Raw genomic sequence first — 20,183 nt, 5'->3', positions numbered from 1 at the left:
CTTTGTTCTCTTTGTATTCTTTGTTGAAAGCTAAACCTAGGTAGGCTCATATGCTAATGTCTTAGCTGTAGAAGTCTTATCTCTTATCTCAGTGCATTTTGACAGTTTTTCACAGTTAGACAGTGCTAGTTCATATGTGCAATATAAATAACAGTGTGCTCACTCCTGTGGAGTCAGCACTGATTGGCTAAAAGGCAGGTCTGTCGAAAGAACTGAGATAGGGGGGCAGTCTGCAGAGGCTTAGATACAAGGTAATCACAATGTGACTCGAGCCACGTACAAACTGCAGGAATGTCATTGGGCGAACATGGCGGTAACTTAAAGGGACATGAAACCCAATTTTTTTCTTTCATGATTTAGAAAGAGCGTGTCATTTTAAACAACTTTCAAATTTACTTCTATTATCTAATTTGCTTCATTCTCTTGATATGACTTGCTGAAAAGCATATCTAGATATACTCAGTAGCTGCTGATTGGTTGCTGCACATAGAGGCCTTGTGTGATTGGCTCACACATGTGCATTGCTATTTCTTCAACAAAGGCTATCTAAAGAATTGAGCAAATTAGATAATAGAAGTAAATTGGAAAGTTGTTTAAAATTGCATACCCTATCTGAATCATGTAAGTTTAATTTTGACTAGACTGTCCCTTTAAGTGGTAAGCAGGAACCAATAGAAAGTCTGATTTTATTTTATTTTTTTACATTACAGCAGGACGGACGCCTCAATTCGGGACTGTCCCACGAAAATCGGGACAGTTGGGAGGTATGAAAAATGTGTATTAATATAATTGTGTTGGTTATGCAAAACTGGGGAATGGGTAATAAAGGGTTCATCTTTCTTTTTAAATAATACAAATTTTGGTGTAGACTGTCGCTTTAAAAAGATGTAAAACCCAAAAATTTTTCTTTCATGATTTAGAAAGAACATGCAATTTTAAACGACTTTCCAATTTACTTATATTCTCAAATTTTCTTCATTCTCTTGTTATATACTTTGTTGAAGGAGCAGTATTGCACTACTGGAAGCTAGCTGAACTCATTATGTGATCCAATCAGAAGATGATTAAATGTGCAGTCACCAATCAGTAGCTATCTCCCAGTAGTGCCTTGCTTCTCCCGAGCTTGTCTAGGCATACTTTTCAACAAAGCATACCAAGAGAAGAAAGCAAATTAGATAATAGAAGTTAATTGGAAATTTGTTTAAAATTGTATGCTCTATCTTAAAAGGACCTATAACACCTCTTCTATTGATTAATAAGCAAAATTGCCAGCCGACAGTGTAATGCCTAAGACATTTCGTGATATTGTCACTTGAATCACCCTTTAATGTGCTTATTTATAACATTTAGAAATACATAAATAAACCACCACCTACATAACCCAGTGTGTGGCGCCATATTGTAACGTATGTTCACCTCTATGTGATGCGGGCTCCCGAGTAATCTAATAAACATGTATGACTTCACAACTAATTTTTTGCTCTCGAAGATTCATGCTCGTATTACGAGTTAAAAGTAAAAAGTTTGCTCTCTTATGTTTGTAACGTCATGGTAAAAAATAGACTTTGAGAAGTTGCGAATGCAAAATTGCATTTCCCCATAGGCTCCAATGGAGCTGAAAAAGTTGAAAAATATCTAGCACCCACGAGTCGCACAAACACAATTGCAGTAATTTAAAAGCGTAGCATAAGAAGATAATATTGCATCTTTCATAATCTAATGTAATGCGCATAGCAGAATATGTTCGATTTATTCTCTAATAGATATTCAAATGTATATCTGATGGATATTTGCACAAATATATATTTATAAATATATATATATATACAGTATATTAATATATATATATATATATATACTTGATTATACTGTACATAGGTCTAGATATATACAGATATATATAGGTATATATATTTAAAAATACATAGAACATATTCCCCTTTGAGCAGAAAATTGGAATGTGAGATATATATAGTAAACACAGAGTTAAACAGTTTTTTCATGTTTTCATCTACTTAACTGCAAAGGGCTCCAATGCACTTATATATGTCTATATATATTTATGCATATGTATTTAAGTGTTTATATGTCTGTAAATACATATATACACATATAAATACATATGTACATACATATAAATAAAAATATATATCTATATATACATACATATTTAGACATGTGTATGTATGTATCTCTATGTCAAAGCGGTTTGCAGTCTTTTTTCTTTAACACCTGAGACCTCACTGTACTTTAATTTTTTAAGGTTGATGATGTGTGTGTGGGGGGGTTCTGATATCATTAAAAAATACTCTTTGTGCCATTATATATAAATATACATATTTATTGCAGATATGTGCAGAACATCTGACCATTTAATAGTTTTAGGTAGGAAACCTTTTAATATGTCAAGGAGACTTGAAAATCAGGCAAAATCTTGAATCTTATGATATATGGAAGCCTTATTATTCTATAGTAGTTCTGCTTACATACAAACCCAGTACAAAAAGAGTGGTGTCTTGCAGGGGAATAATATATTGTAATACTACAAATATAAAGTGTTTTTTTCACTATAGGTAGGTTGTTTCGCCCTCGTTGGGGCTCTTCAGTATGATGTAGGTGCTATGTTATTGAACTCAAGCATTGATTTTTGGTTTACGGCTACATGCCAGTTTTGCTGATGATTACTAGACTTGTGCGCAATCAAAAAATTTGGTTTGCTTCGTTTCGTGACATAAAATAATTTGGTTAGAGACATTCGTAATAATTCGGTATGTGTCAGTAATTCGGTTTCGGAATTTATTCGCATCGTTCCGAATTTTGAAATTCAGATGCATTCGAAACCGTTACTGAATTATTATAAATGTCGTACCGAATCTTTATTACTCATATCAATTATCAATTGCCAAAACAAAATTATGTTAAACCGCTGCCGCCACTAAATAAAGCTATTAACCCCTAAATCGCCATTCCCCCACATCACTAACACTACCTAAACCTATTAACCCCTAAACCGCACCCCCCACATCTCCAACACTAACTAAACCTATTAACCCCTAAACCGCAGTTCCGAAACATCGCCGACACAAACTAAACCTATTAACCCCTAAACCGCACCCCCCCACCCATCGCCGACACTAACTAAACCTATTAACCCCTAAACCGCACCCCCAACATCGCCAACACTAACTAAAACTATTAACCCCTAAACCGCCATTCCGAAACATCGCCGACAGAAACTAAACCTATTAACCCCTAAACCGCATCCCCCCACATTGACAACACTAACTAAACCTATTAACCCCTAAACCGCCATTCCGAAACATCGCCTACACAAACTAAACCTATTAACCCCTAAACCGCACCCCCACACATCGCCAACACGAACTAAACCTATTAACCCCTAAACTGCACCCCCACATCACCAACACTAACTAAACCTATTAACCCCTAAACTGCCGTTCCGAAACATCAGCAACACAAACTAAACCTATTAACCCCCATAAACCGCACCCCCCATATCGCTGACACAAACTAAAGCTATTAACCCCTAAACCGCACCCCCCACATCACCAACAGTAACTAAACCTAACACCCCCTAAAGGGACATGATAGAGAATACAATTTTAAACAACTTTCTAATTTACTTCTATTATCTAATTTGTTTCATTCTCTTGATATCATTTGTTGAAGTAGCAGCAATGCACTAATGGTTTCTAACTGAACTCATGGGTGAGCCAATCACAATCAATATATATATATATATATGCAGCTACCAATCAACAGCTAGAACCTATGTTCTCTGCTGTTCCTGAGCTTTCCTAGATACAGCTTTCAACAAAGGATAACAAGAGAAGGAAGCAAATTAAATAATAGCAGTAAATTGGAAAGTTGTTTAAAATTGTTTTCTCTATCTGAATCATGAAAGAAAAATGTTGGGTTTCATGTCCCTTTAATCTTTGTACCTAGAGATGTTCAAGAGATATTTTCTTGTCAATTTGTTTTTAAAGTTATGCTGCATCACTTTCAATCAAGTGATTAAGCATATTACATCACATGTCCCTTTAATAAGATGCATTAGAAACGTGTGTCAGTAATAAATGTGTGTATTACAATTTGACTGGAATGTCTCCAATTTAAACTCAAAATGTTGTGATAATAATGAAATATATTTGTAATTATTGCCAAATTACGACTGTTAATTTTTTTCACTAAGATGGAGTTCGTCATTTTGCTGTGATAACATTACCTACCATTTAGCTATTTCAGTATCTTTTTAGTAAACAACAAAAAAAAAGTCTAATATTAATATTAATTTACACTGTTTTATTGTTTAATCTGTAGTTGAAAAGCGAGCGTGCTACAAATAATCGAAGGTAATCATAGGTGAAGAAAATATACAACCGTTCAAGCAATAAACTCCCTGTTGTTCGGCGTAGGGAGCAGTAAAAGTGACTATGAATGTAGTATTTCCAGTTTATAATAATAATAAAAAAAGAACAATAAAAAAAAGGCGGGAACATCCCTCAGGGCAATCCAGTGACGTCATGATGCGTGCCAATCGTACGTCTGATACTGCTTTTCTGCCACACTCAAGATGGCGGTATCGTGGAGCCACGTGTGAGGGGGTCAGAGGGAAAGGGGTGTGTCTGGCCCCCCTTAGCATGGCTCCCCGGTACCGGGCGCTACACGCGGTGCTTCAGCTGTTCCCTTCCAGGACGGGCCGAGCTCGGTCCAGACCTTACAGTACCCAGCCTGCTCCGGTTGTGAGAATGGAATATCAGGTATCTACCGAGGGCTGTGGGGTGAGGAGGTTACATCAGCCTGTGACACGTGGGGAGGGATGAATGAGGCTGCAGGCTGATGTTATGACATCTATCATATTCATATATGGTGTATTTGCGCTACCAGTCTAGTCTGCCACATTTAATAAGTCATACCTATATGTGTACATTTATATATATATATATATATATATATATATACATACCACCTCTGCTGGTAAATTATAATAATAAGTAATTGCAATACTTTATTTAAACATCCGATTACGATTAGACTGTAAGCTTACATGATTTACAATACATCTGAATCATTGTTTAGTCTGTTCTGTAGTACAAGTACTGATTCCTGATCAGCATTTTAATGCTATTCTGTTTAGTTTGCAAGCCAAATTGTCTGATAAAGTATTGCTCTCCTCTGTAATGGTGTACACAAATGTTGTGGGTAATATTACCACTGGTGGAGGGTGACAACTTTTATAACCCATTGATTGCCATAGACTCAGAGGAAAGGTGACAAGCTTTGCAAGGTGCACCAGTCATTCTATCATCTATGGAGTTAACCCCTCACCCTAAACCCTCTAAGCCAGAATGTTGCAGATTGCCTGATGTTGAGATCATCAAGAGAGAAAATGTGATGGTGATACCACCATGTTGTTGTGTTCTAGTCCAGATTTCCGGTTATTAATGCCTCCAATGCCAGATCAGGGTCTCTTATATTTTATCCTGTGCGACACTCACAGACACTTTTTACTGAGCCTCATCATTTTATTGACAGCACTTACCTGTCAAAATCTGAAACTTAGCCTACTCATACTTTAAATGGAGCAAGCACAGTTTTGCTAAGGGCACAGATCACAAATGCCCACATTGAAGGTGCATCTACTGTGCTGGGTAATTTTGGTTTTAACCAGATTAACACACGGGTTGAGAGGTGTCATGTGATGCAGAAAAAGGGTATAGCAGAATTTCTACGCATGCCATTGGCTTGTTGACTCATAAGTATTCGCACATCATCTGTATTTCCTATTATTGCCTCCAAATAATTATTACATAATGATAAACCGTTCACTGACTATCTTGCCTACTGTAATAAAGGCGGGCTCTGCTCCCAGTCAATTGTGCACAAATCCGTGTGTGTCCCTATCCAAAACTGAAAGCCAGCTGGCTGCTTATGCTGTTGGCACAGGGCAACATGGTGCGCAAAGTGTTAAACACATTCTATGTGTCTGCTAATATCATTACCAGCCTGCAGGTAACTGATCACTGCAGAGGAGGAGAGCTGGGTAATATATTTACGAGTTGGTAGTGGAAATAGTTCTTCTATTTGTAGCGAGATAAAATCAGCCTCAGTCACACGGTTACCTCTTTCTTTTGTACATACTTTAGGGCCGTTGCTGGAAAGGGACATTTTACTGTTATTTAGTATGCAGTGCCAAACTGTTCTGTAGTGCTAAGCAAGGTGCCCTGCAAAGAAATTACGTATTCAAATTAATTTTTTAATATTACATTTAGAATATTCCCTGCCATGTGTGACTCCAAGATTGGCTAAATTCCAAGAGAAGGGTGGGCACATAAATACGGTATATAATTTCAGGAGTACAGGATGTTTTTGTTTTTTTAAATAAATTTAAAAATAAAGGACAAACTAGTCCATTAGCAGTAATTTTTCTGTCATAAAGCTATTGCTGTAAAACCAGTTGCACTCTGCTTTTCTTTTGATCTGTTTTTATCTCTTGCCGTGGGAGCACACAGCCGGCAATGAGAGAGAGAGAGAGATTGATTTTTTTTTTTAAGCTTTTGTAGTTATTACTTAGTGGCTTTTCTTTTGCCATGGATAAGGGGGGGAAAAGGGATTGTAAATTAAATTTGATAATCACATGATCTCAACAGATATAGTCTGAAACATGGAATTTGTAGTATCAAGTATCCTTACAGGAGTAATATTTTTCCTAAGTACCTACTCCGTAACTAAAACATATCTATAGTGATTATTAAAAAAACACCCATATGATTAAATAAAATACCTTGGGTCAGAGTAGAATAATATTCTTAGTGATGGTAAACTTGACTTGTTTTAAAATCCGGTCTGGAATCTAAGCAGTGTTTTAGAGTGACCTTAAAGGGCCACTGTAAGTAAATATTTTCTATGCCTGTTACTAACCAACTACCCCAAATACGCTTTTTATCAATAGCATTTCATTAACATATCTCTACAGTATATCAGAAATCTTGTCTGCAAATTTAATTGTTTTCCAAACCCACTCTGTGGGTATCCTTTGCTCTGTACCAATCCGTTTACAATACCTAGGTTTCAAAATGGCGCTTTAAACACAAAGTTATTGGTTTAAGTATTTTGAACATGCAGTGCTGAAAATAGTGGGCAGGATAACGTGACATCATCGGCGAATAAAAGATATAACTTTTAGAACGTTATGAAACTTTGTTTGGAGAAAATATAGGTCAGTAGGTTTTAATTAATGTTTATTAACGTTAATATGTTAGTTGTTTAGCTTAAAAATTATAACAGAAAGTAATCCTTTAATTAATCACTTCTAAGACTCTTGTAACTTACTTTTTAATCTTGCGGTTGCTGTACCATTCCAATACCCTGTTCTCTGGCCGCCCACTTCAAAAGTGTGTTTTTTTTGTTTTTTTTTGTGAACTAATATTATTGACTGTTCTCCAATCGTTGCTCCTAGCTACAAAAAAAAATATGGTGTGAGTGGTGTACAGGTAGAGTGGCATTTGGAGAACACTTAAAACTGTTGGCTTCCACAAAAAAAGTTTTTGAGTAGGTGGCCGGAACGTGGGTATTAGAATGGCATAGTTAGATTAAAAAGTAAGCTATAGCGCATCTTCATTACAACTCATTAATTAACCCCTTAAGGACAAGGCTATTTTTACATTTCTGCAGTGTTTGTGTTTAGCTGTAATTTTCCTCTTAGTCATTTACTGTACCCGCACATATTATTTACAGTTTTTCTCGCCATTAAATGGACTTTCTAAAGATAACATTATTTTCATCATATCTTATAATTTACTATAATTTTTTTTTTTTTTATAAAATATGATGAAAAAATGGGAAAAAACCCCCACACTTTTTCTAACTTTGACCCCAAAAATCTGTTACACTTCTACAACCACCAAAAAACACCCACGCTAAATAGTTTAGAAATACCCAATGTTTACATGTTCTTTGCTTTTTTTTTTTTTTTTTTTTTTTTTTTTTTTGCAAGAGCGCTCTAACCCTCCCCCCACTAACTACTTTCCAATATTTTGGGTACTGGCAGCTGTCTGCCAGTACCCACTTTGCATTTAAATGCGCACACCTGACACTCGTTTCCGACTGCTGGCCGGAAGGTTGCCAGCGATGGGCTGCCCACCTGCCTCCAGCTGCTCCCACCCACCAACGACCATCGCTGGCCGATGCAGAGAGGGCCACAGAGTGGCTCTCTGCATCAGTGTTTAAAAAAACGGTATTGCCGTGATGCCTCAATATCGAGGCATCACGGCAATACCTTTTTGAAAGCCGCTTTAAACCCTTAACGACCTACAGGGTACGTCGCTGGTCTTTAAAGACCAGTTTGTGTAAGACGTACCATGTACAACGTGTGCCGTTAAGGGGTTAAACTCCATCTAAAATATCGCTAACATTCTGGATCTACACAAAGGGGAAAGTTTACCATAACTTTAATTAATCTGCCTATTCCTGTTTTCATGTTACAGCACATAAATATATCATTAGTCTTTTGAAAAAGATAAATCAATGTGTTTGAATATAAAGTCATGGAAGTCTCCTATTGGTGCACCCCGCTTCCAATTGCGTTGCAGCTACAAATCCAACTTTTATTGGGTTTTCATATAATATATATGAATGTGTGTGAGATGTATTACATATTCACACATATATTTCTTGTTTTATATTCTTCTGCCTCCTAATTTTTGAAAATATTTGTCAAGTTCTGATTTATGTAACTGCCTTTCTGTTTGATATCTTTCAATACACAGTATATCAGGCACACTTTACTTGGCACATTTTTAAAGATGAAATTCAAAGCTTATTTTCTTTATTGTAAAATGAGTTTTCCTCGGCTGAGCCGGGTCGTTCTATTGGTGTAGCTGAAATTTCTCCACCATGCTTGCACCCTGCAGATTTCCCTTTTTTTTCCCTCAAACTAGAAGTCAGGTCAGATAAAAAGCAATGATTAAAGTGAATGTAAACTTTCATCCTAATATAAAAACACAAGTACTGTATATGAAAATTAGAGGCAATTGTACAATTTTGTACAAAAGAGTAGATTTAATTTAAAAAAAATCACTAGTCAGTAAGATTTTAAATCATGGTTTTCATTTTTAGAATGTTTTCTGATTATTTTTTCCAGTTATATCAGACCATTACTGATATGGTTATATATCATTACATATTCATAGATGAATCATAGAAATGAACCCCAAGACCGAACCTGCTGTAATCTGAGTTCTGAGATGTCATCGCAGAAAACGCTGCATGTCTGCAGAAAGAATGGGACGCATGTAGGAACTGTTAGCGCTTTAGCTTTACAGCGGGGCTGCAGATCAGGCTGTTCTTCTCGGGCATCACTGTGCTCTGGCTTCGCTGTGTAAGTGTTCCTCAACACAGTGCAGCCAGATTGAAGAGTGTTTTGAAGAGAGTAGTCAAATACTGAGCAGCGCTGGAAAGCAGCGCATTGGTTGATGCTTTATTATCTAGTTAATCAACACATTGCAGTTTAGCTGGTGCTTTTAGTGTGACCTAATTTAAATTTAATTTTAAAATGACCTGCAGAAAATTTTTCACAAAAAAACCTCATTGCAGAAAGTGGAAAAAAGTTCTGCCTCTGGGGAAATGAATGACATTATAGGGAGGTGAACTATCGCCAGTTTAGTACGCCCCAAATTATATTTTCTGTTAGTAACACAGTAACAGTGTTTTCAGTTCGACGTGTTGCAAATAATCTCTTTTGGGGCCAATAAGTTTATGAGCAGTAACTTTTTGTTTGGCAATACAAGAATTTTTAATGATTAACAGTCTATGGGTTCTCTCCAGATTACAGTTTGCTGTGTGATTTGTGAATATTGAAAGGGCATCTGACAAGCCGTCACAGGCAACAGTCCTGTTGTATTTGTATAGTTCCCTGAACTAGAGTTGTATCTGTCTCCAAAACCCCAGTTACTGGAGACAGAGGCAAGTTGGAGTAGACTAAATTGTCAGCCTGGAGCATTGCCACATAGATGCACTTGGCAAGATTTGGTGGAAGTATTGTGAGATCCTGTGGGAAAATGAGCGGTGTGGTAAAAACTAGAAGTGGGCGGTTCACCAGATACCTCCAAGACAGCCACACCCTGCACCACGGGGCAAGTAGCAGTAACTCTATAAACAAAGGAAAGCTAAGTGGTAGCTCTTACATGTCATTACAGGGGCATGATATTGAGGGAAGTACAGTATATAGCGGAAGGCAAAAGGAAATAATGTGTGCGTATACCCAATACAAAATCCTTCCCTGCTCACCTGTCATATGACATTTAAGTTTATTTATCATCAATGTGGCTTACATTTTATTTTCTTCTTCTTAGGATGCCATCCGTACCCTGAACACCTTGCAAACAAATGCCAGCTTCCTGCAGCAGGTGAAGAGACAGAGGAACAATCCTCAGGAGCAGCTGGACGCTATGAGGGGCTTCCTGGAGAGGAGTGGTCTGCAGGTGGGTGTCACAGCCGTTCCAGGATAAATACATTTTTTTTTTCACTGCGTTATACACCTCCTGCATTTATTGACGATTAGGTTAGCTTTATGCTTAGCCATATCATCCTGATGTTACTTTCTACAAGTTCTGCAGAAGGGCTGTTCAGTGAATATTACAGCTGCTATACTGTTCACTTTAAGTGAAAGGAAAAATATTTTTTTTTTTTTTTTTTTGTGGCTGAACTTTGTCACAGATCACACATCAAAGTTCAGCTCCTCTTGTGCGAAGGGATCCAGTTATCTGTGGCAGAAAGTAAAGGGAATTCTAGTTTGTGCATTTGCCTGCATTTAATGGTTACTTTCACTGAAATATTTGAAATTAAAGGGACAGTCTACACCTTAGTCATCTTAAAGCACCAGTAAATACAGTAGATTTGCATAATCAACAAATACATGATAAAACGAAAATGTAATAGCAGTTAGTCTGAACTTCATATTTTCTGATAAATTTCAAAGTTTTATATTTATTTCCACTCCTTATATAAATAAAAATAACATGGCTCAAAATTTCCGCAGAGAGAAAGAGATTGGAGAGGAAAAGTGGAGAAGACCTTAAAGGGACATGAAACCCAAAATGTTTCTTTCATGATTCAGATAGAGAATACAATTTTTAACAACTTTCTAATTTACTTCTATTATCTAACTTGTTTAATTCTCTTGGTATCCTTTGTTGAAGGAGAGGCAATGCACTGTTGGTTTCTAACTGAACATGGTGGTGAGTCAATGACAAAAAAATATATATCCACCAATCAACAGCTAGAACCTAGGTTCTCTGCTGCTGCTGAGCTTGCCTAGATAAAACTTTCAGCAAAGGATAACAAGAGAAGGAAGCAAATTAAATAATAGAAGTAAATTGGAAAGTTTTTTTTTTTTTTTAAATTGTATTCTCTATCTGAATCATGAAATAATTATTTTGGGTTATGTCCCTTTAAGAGAGAATGGGGGGGGGGGAAGAGTGAACAGATATGAGAGAGGGTAAAGAGAAGATGGGGGGGCATATACATTCCCCTGTCTGCCCCAGCTCGCCTCTGGCGGTCTGAATTCTCCTGGAGGAATTCAGCATTGCATACAAGCACTATTTTGCGCTCGCATGCAATTCCGCCCTCTTCCCGCGCACAGCCAATCACGCGGGCAGGAACTGTCAATCTTCCCGGTCGGAAAAGACCAGGGAGATGAAATTTTGCCAAACAAGAGGTGGCGAAGAGCTTAGCAAAGCAGCGGTCTAATAACCGCTGCTTGTTAAATATGGCGTGCAGGTTCTCGTGTGAGAACTTGCAGCCATAGGGGCTCAAAGGCTTGCAAAAGCATTTGATAAATCGACCCCAGAGCCTGAGAGAGAAGGGAGAGAGGGTAAAAAAAGATTGAAGAGAGGAGGGAATGGAGATAGTTAAGAGAGAGACGGTAGAGATAATTTTACAAATAAATAAATCTCCAGGTCTGCTGTGACCTTCCATGACTGTCAGCACTCTCTGCACTCTCTATGTTCAACAACTTCCTTTTTCTATCCAGCTGTTGTGCTACCCAGAACCCCTATTTGACATTTCTACTGCTATGCACTTATTTTTGTTTATTTCTGTATGTAGTATTTAATGTCTTATGGTATCAAATAAAAACAATATTGCCAAATGTTTCACAATGGCTATACATATGCAAAGAGGGGGTTAAGTAGTGGGTGTGTTGTGGGTGGGATTAGATGTGGCGAGTGACATTTTGTACTGGCTGGTAGTTTAGGAGTTACGGACCCTGTATATAATGTCGTTTACGTTAAATAGTGTGAGCAGTTTCTTTACATATAACCAGTTTGTGTTTGTTGCTCCATAGGTAGAAGATTTGGACCAGCTGAATATTATACATGTGACCGGCACAAAAGGCAAGGTGAGTACGGACGCCCTTACAGTCTTGTTAAATACCATTTATTCTGGTTTTCATTACATTTTGAGTGCTGATTTTCTGTTTTTAGGGATCAACGTGTGCCTTTGCTGAGCAAATCCTGCGCAACTGTGGGCTGAAGACTGGATTCTACAGGTAGGTAATGCCCGGCACAAGCAAAAATGTTTCATTATTTATTGTGGGCTACACAAAATGCACGGACCTTTCTAGGGGGCTTAAAGGGACACAAAACCCCAATTGTTTCTTTCATAAATTCAGATAGCGTATACATTTTTACACTACTTTCCTATTTTCTTCTATTATCAATTTTGCTTAATTCTCTTTGTATTCTTTATTGAAGGAGCAGCAATGCACTACTGGGAGCTAGCTAAACACATCAGTAAGCCAATGACAACAGGCATATATTTGCAGCCATCAATCAGGAGGGAGCTCTCAGATCCTGAACCTATCTAGATATACTTTTCAACAAAGGATACATAGAGTACAAAGCAAATTAGATACTAGAAACTTTTTTAGAATTGTATGCTTTATCTAAATCCTGAAATACATTTTTTTTTATGTTTCATCTCCCTTTAATGTTTCCATCCTCCCCCTTTTTTTTTATTTTTTATTCCCCTTTAACCCTTTGAGTGCTAAGCTGATTTGAGGGGTATTTAATTTTTTAAACCCCCCCCCCCAGATCCCCAAGACTTATACCATTGGAAACGTTAGGCGATTACCTTTCCAATGATAGGTCTTGGGCGTCTGTAGGTGCCTGAGATACAGGCTTCCAAGCAGCATGCCCCCTTTCCCTATACTTGTCATTGTATTTTGTTAATAAAGTTGCGCAGTGACATCATCACGCAAAACGTGAAGCCCCGGCGATGCCTGTCACTATACAGGCCCGATCGCCGGGGTAGGAGCGGGTGGAAGAGTGCTAGCGACGGCTCTGAGCCGTTGTTGGCACCTGATTGGGAAACTCTGCGATGGCTCAGAGCTGTCATTGGCAGCACTCAAGGGGTTAAGCAATAGATATTTATTTCTCTGCAACAATGGACCATATGTGACACTTTAAGGGACGTGGAAGTCAAAATGGAACTTTAAAGGGATATGAAACCCAACATTTTTCTTTCATGATTCAGACACAGCATGCAATTTTTTTTTTTTTTTTTTTAAAGCAGGGACATAGGATCAGGGGTGTGCACGTGTCTGGTGCACTATATGGCAGCTGTTTTTCAAGAGTGTTATCCATTTGCAAGAGCACTAGAAGGCAGCACTGTTTCCTACCATATAGTGCTCCAGATGTCTACTTGGGTATAGCTTCAACAAAGAATAACATAGGAACAAAGCAAAATTGATAATATAAGTAAATTGGAAACTTTTTTTTTTTTTTTTAAATTATATATATATATATATATATATATATATATATATATATATATATATATATATATATATATATATATATATATATATATATATATATATATATATATATATATATAAAAAAAAAAAAAGACTGTGCACATTTAGTTAGAAGTAAATTGGAAAATTGTTTGGCATGCTCTATCTAAATAATAAAAGTTTAATTTTGATTGAGTGTCCCTTTAAGGGGTTAGGTATTTAAATATTTGCATCTCCCTTCCCCAGCTCACCACATCTGGTGCAGGTGAGAGAGAGGATTCGCATTAACGGTCAGCCAATCAGCAAGGAGCTCTTCAGCAAGTACTTCTGGCAGGTGTATAACCGACTTGAAGAGACAAAGGTACGTAATCTGGCACTGTGACGCGCTTCTGGGTATCAAACACCCACATTTATAAGGGATGTTCCGCAGTATTTTCTCCTCTTTTTCAATGTATACTATGAAGGCTATTCACCAAACTGTGGTGCGATCTTTTAAGCTTTATTTTTCAAATAAGTGATCAAATTACCCTCTAGATATTTAATTCATTAGTCCAGTGGTTCTCAAATTCAGTGCTGCAGCACACTGGTGCTCCGCAAGAGGTGGTTAGGTGGGCTACAAAGTGAAGCAGTGGTAGAATTTCTTGTGCCATCCTTCACTGGCTAAAAAAGGTTTGTCCATTCTTATGCAATTTTCTGCGTCATATCTATGTGAGCTAGGGTTTTCTTTATTTACTAACATTAACCCCTTAGTGACTACAGCACTTTTCCATTTTCTGTCCGTTTGGGACCAAGGCTATTTTTACATTTCTGCGGTGTTTGTGTTTAGCTGTAATTTTCTTCTTACTCATTTACTGTACCCACACATTATATACAGTTTTTCTCGCCATTAAATGAACTTTCTAAAGATACCATTATTTTCATCATATCTTATAATTTACTATAAAAATTTTTATAAAATATGATGAAAAATGGGGGGGGGAAACTTTGACCCCCAAAATCTGTTGCACATCTACAACCACCAAAAAACACCCATGCTAAATAGTTTCTAAATTTTGTCCAGAGTTTAGAAATACCCAATGTTTACATGTTGTTGTTAATAATAATGTTCTTTTACTTTTTTTGCAAGTTATAGGGCAATAAATACAAGTAGCACTTTGCTATTTCCAAACTATATATATATATATATATATATATATATATATATATATATATATATATATATATATATATATATATATATATATATATATATATATATATATATATATATATATATATATATATATATATATATATATATATATATATATATATATATAATTAGACAACCCAAAGTATTGATCTAGGCCCATTTTGGTATATTTCATGCCACCATTTCACCGCCAAATGCGATAAAAAAACAAACAAACAAAAAAAACGTTCACTTTTTCACAAACTTAAGGTTTCTCACTGAAATTATTTACAAACAGCTTGTGCAATTATGGCACAAATGGTTGTAAATGCTTCTCTGGGATCCCCTTTGTTCAGAAATAGCAGATATTTATGGCTTTGGCATTACTTTTTGGTAATTAGAAGGCCGCTAAACGCCGCTGCACACCACACGTGTATTATGCCCAGCAGTGAAGGGGGTTAATTAGGGAGCTTGTAGGGTTAAAGGGATACTGAACCAAAAAAAATTATTTCGTGATTCAGATAGAGCATGCAATTTTAAGCAACTTTCTAATTTACTCCTATTATAAACTTTTCTTTGTTCTCTTGCTATCTTTATTTGTAACAAAGTCCAGAACCCTGGACAGCACTTCCTTATTGGTGGAGGAATTCATCCACCGATCAGCAAGAACAACCCAGGTTGTTCACCAAAAATGGGCAGGCATCTAAACTTATTTTTGCTTTTCAAATAAAGATACCAAGAGAATGAAGAACATTTGCTAATAGGAGTAAATTAGAAAGTTGCTTAAAATTGCATGCTCTATCTGAATCACAAAAGAAAATTTTTGGGTTCACTGTCCCTTTCATTTTAGCTTTGGTGTAGTAGACAACCCCAAAGTATTGATGTAGGCCCATTTTAGTATATTTCATGCCACCATTTCACCGCCAAATGCGATCAAATAAAAAAAAATCATTCACTTTTTCACAAACTTTAGGTTTCTCACTGAAATTATTTACAAACAGTGCAATAATGGCACAAATAGTTGTAAATGCTTCTCTGGGATCCCCTTTGTTCAGAAATAGCAGACATATATGACTTTGCCATTGCTTTTTGGAAATTAGAAAGCTGCTTAATGCCGCTGCGCACCACACTTGTATTGTGCCCAGCAGTTAAGGTGTTAATTAGGTAGCTTGTAAATTGTAGGGTCACTTAGATTTAGTGTAGAGATCAGCCTCCCACCTGACACATCCCTCCCTAAACCCCCCTCAATCAGCTATGTTCCCTCCCCCACCTCACAATTGTCACAGCCATCTTAAGTACTGGCAGAAAGTCTGCCAGTACTAAAATAAAAGGAATTTATAATACAGTGATGGATTCCCCCCTATTTTCCGCCATCTTGGGTACTGGCAGTTGTCTGCCAGTACCCAGTTTTCTCAAAACCCATTTTTCTGTAGTGTAGCTGCCCCCCCCCTCCCAGGTCCCTTTAGAAACAGAATTTATGCTTACCTGATAAATTACTTTCTCTTGCAGTGTATCCAGTCCACGGATTCATCCTTTACTTGTGGGATATTCTCATTCCCTACAGGAAGTAGCAAAGAGAGCACACAGCAAAGCTGTCCATATAGCTCCCCCTCTAGCTCCACCCCCCAGTCATTCGACCAAAGGTTAGGAAGAAAAAGGAGAAACCATAGGGTGCAGTGGTGACTGTAGTTTAAACAAAATTTTTTTTTTACCTGACTTAAATGCCAGGGCGGGCCGTGGACCGGATACACCACAAGAGAAAGTAATTTATCAGGTAAGCATAAATTCTGTTTTCTCTTGCAAGGTGTATCCAGTCCACGGATTCATCCTTTACTTGTGGTATACCAAAGCTTTAGGACACGGATGAAGGGAGGGAACAAGACAGGTACCTTAAATGGAAGGCACCACTGCTTGCAAAAACTTTCTCCCAAAAATAGCCTCTGAAGAAGCAAAAGTATCGAATTTGGCAAAAGTATGCAGTGAAGACCAAGTCGCTGCCTTACAAATCTGTTCAACAGAAGCCTCATTTTTGAAAGCCCATGTGGAAGCCACTGCTCTGGTAGAATGAGCAGTAATTCTTTCAGGAGGCTGCTAGCCAGTAGTCTCATAGGCCAAATGGATGATGCTTTTCAGCCAAAAGGAAAGAGAGGTAGCAGTCGCTTTCTGACCTCTCCTTACCAGAATAGATAAAAAACAAGGAAGATGTTTGTCTGAAATCCTTAGTTGCTTGTAAATAGAACTTTAAAGCACGAACTACATCAAGATTGTGTAATAGACGTTCCTTCTTCGAAGATGGATTAGGACACAGAGAAGGAACAACTATTTCCTGGTTAATATTCTTGATAGAAACAACTTTAGGAAGAAAACCAGGCTTGGTACGCAAAACTACCTTATCTGCGTGGAACACCAGGTAAGGTGAATCACACTGTAAGGCAGATAATTCTGAAACTCTTCGAGCAGAAGAGATAGCTATCAGAAACAAAACTTTCCAAGAAAACAACTTAATGTCTATGGAATGTAAAGGTTCAAACGGAACCCCTTGAAGAACTGAAAGAACTAGATTCAAACTCCATGGCGGAGCCACAGGTTTATAGACAGGCTTGATTCTGACTAAAGCCTGAGCAAACGCTTGAACGTCTGGTACCTCTGCCAGACGCTTGTGTAACAGGATAGACAAAGCAGATATTTGTCCTTTTAAGGAACTAGCTGACAATCCTTTCTCCAGTCCTTCTTGGAGAAAGGACAATATCCTGGGAATCCTAATCTTACTCCATGAGTAACCCTTGGATTCACACCAACAAAGATATTTCCGCCATATCTTATGGTAGATTTTCCTGGTGACAGGCTTTCTAGCCTGAATCAGAGTATCTATAACTGACTCAGAGAACCCACGCTTTGATAGAATTAAGCGTTCAATCTCCAAGCAGTCAGACGTAGAGAAACTAAATTTTGATGCTTGAACGGACCCTGTATTAGAAGATCCTGCCTCATTGGCAGTGTCCATGGTGGGACAGATGACATGTCCACTAGGTCTGCATACCAAGTCCTGCGTGGCCACGCAGGCGCTATCAGAATCACCGAAGCCTTCTCCTGCTTGATTCTGGCAACCAGACGCGGGAGGAGAGGAAACGGTGGAAAAACATAAGCCAGATAGGACCAAGGCGCTGCTAGAGCATCTATCAATACTGCCTTGGGATCCCGGGACCTGGACCCGTAGAGAGGAAGTTTGGTGTTCTGACGGGACGCCATCAGATCCAACTCTGGGGTGCCCCATAGCTGAGTCAGCTGGGCAAATACCTCCGGGTGGAGTTCCCACTCCCCCGGGTGAAAAGTCTGACGACTTCGAAAATCCGCCTCCCAGTTGTCTACTCCTGGGATGTGAATTGCTGAGAGATGGCAGGAGTGATCCTCCGCCCACCTGATTATTTTGGTTACTTCCGTCATCGCTAGGGAACTCTTTGTCCCCCCCCTGATGATTGACGTAAGCTACAGTCGTGATGTTGTCCGACTGAAATCTGATGAATTTGGCCGCCGCTAGTTGAGGCCATGCCTGAAGAGCGTTGAATATCGCCCTCAGTTCCAGAATGTTTATCGGGAGAAGAGTTTCTTCCCGAGACCATAAGCCCTGAGCTTTCAGGGAGTCCCAGACCGCACCCCAGCCTAACAGACTGGCGTCGGTCGTTATGATGATCCACTCTGGCCTGCGGAAACATATTCCTTGAGACAGGAGATCCTGATACAACCACCAGAGAAGAGAATCTCTGGTCTCCTGGTCCAACTGAATTTGAGGAGACAAATCTGCATAATCCCCATTCCACTGTTTGAGCATGCATAGTTGCAGTGGTCTGAGGTGTATCCGAGCAAAAGGGACTATGTCCATTGCCGCAACCATTAGTCCGATTGTCTCCATGCACTGAGCCATAGATGGCCGAGGAATGGAATAAAGAGCTCGGCAAGTAGTTAAGAGTTTTAGCTTTCTGACCTCCGTCAGAAATATTTTCATTTCTACCGAGTCTATCAGGGTTCCTAGGAATGGAACTCTTGTGAGGGGGGAGAGAGAACTCTTTTTGATGTTCACCTTCCACCCGTGAGACCTCAGAAAGGCCAATACAATCTCCGTGTGAGACTTGGTTCTTTGGAAAGTTGACACCTGAATTAAGATGTCGTCTAGGTAAGGGCCACTGCTATGCCCCGCGGTCTTAGAACCGCCAGGAGGGACCCTAGTACCTTTGTGAAAATTCTGGGAGCTGTGGCCAACCCGAAAGGAAAAGCCACAAACTGAAAATGCTTGTCCAGAAAGGCGAACTTGAGAAACTGGTGATGATCTTTGTGGATAGGAATGTGCAGATACGCATCCTTTAGATCCACGGTAGTCGTATATATTGACCCTCCTGGATCATAGGTAAGATTGTCCGAATGGTCTCCATCTTGAATGATGGGACTCTGAGGAATTTGTTTAGAATTTTGAGATCCAGGATTGGTCTGAAAGTTCCTTCTTTTTTGGGAACCACGAACAGGTTTCAGTAAAACCCCAGTCCTTGTTCTGCAATTGGAACTGGGTGGATCACTCCCATTGTATGTAGATCTTCTACACAGCGTAAAAACGCCTCTTTCTTTGTCTGATCTGTAGACAGACGAGAAATGTGGAACCTTCCCCTTGGAGGAGAGTCCTTGAATTCTAGAAGGTATCCCTGGGCTACAATCTCTAATGCCCAAGGATCGTGTACATCTCTTGCCCAGGCCTGAGCGAAGAGAGTCTGCCCCCTACTAGATCCGGTCCCGGATCAGGGGCTACCTCTTCATGCTGTCTTGGTGGCAGCTGCAGGCTTTTTGGCCTGTTTACCCTTATTCCAGCCCTGGTAAGGTTTCCAGTTTGCCTTGGGCTGTGAAGCGTTACCCCCTTGCTTTGCAGCCGGAGAAGATGAAGCGGGGCCGTTCCTGAAATTGCGAAAGGAACGAAAATTAGCTTTGTTCTTTGTTTTAAAGGCTTTGTCCTGAGGGAGAGCATGGCCTTTTCCCCCGGTGATATCTGAAATAATCTCTTTCAATTCAGGCCCGAATAGGGTCTTCCCTTTGAAAGGAATGTTCAAAAGCTTGGATTTAGACGACACATCGGCCGACCAGGACTTTAGCCATAGCGCCCTGCGCGCCATAATGGCGAAACCTGATTTTTTTTTGCCGCTAACTTAGCTAATT

General features: G+C 38.7%; 1 protein-coding gene across 3 annotated transcripts in view; it reads left to right on the top strand.

Moving 5' to 3' along the window:
* FPGS (folylpolyglutamate synthase) overlaps positions 1 to 20,183 on the top strand; it is a 52,509-nt gene that overhangs the window by 5,730 nt on the left and 26,596 nt on the right. Inside the window, exons 2-6 of one of the 3 annotated variants that reach the window (XM_053696002.1) lie at positions 711 to 764; positions 10,374 to 10,502; positions 12,365 to 12,418; positions 12,504 to 12,568; positions 14,063 to 14,177. In XM_053696002.1, the coding sequence (XP_053551977.1) occupies positions 711 to 764; positions 10,374 to 10,502; positions 12,365 to 12,418; positions 12,504 to 12,568; positions 14,063 to 14,177 (417 nt within the window). Of the gene's footprint in view, positions 1 to 710; positions 765 to 4,609; positions 4,782 to 10,373; positions 10,503 to 12,364; positions 12,419 to 12,503; positions 12,569 to 14,062; positions 14,178 to 20,183 lie in introns of those variants that run through there. The other 2 variants (XM_053696001.1, XM_053696003.1) reach the window with 2 other exon arrangements.

Source organism: Bombina bombina, chromosome 12 (genome assembly GCF_027579735.1).
Source record: "Bombina bombina isolate aBomBom1 chromosome 12, aBomBom1.pri, whole genome shotgun sequence".
NCBI lineage: Eukaryota > Metazoa > Chordata > Amphibia > Anura > Bombinatoridae > Bombina > Bombina bombina.
The sequence above is the reverse complement of the archived record's forward strand: the minus strand, read 5'-3'. Positions and strand labels throughout refer to the sequence as shown.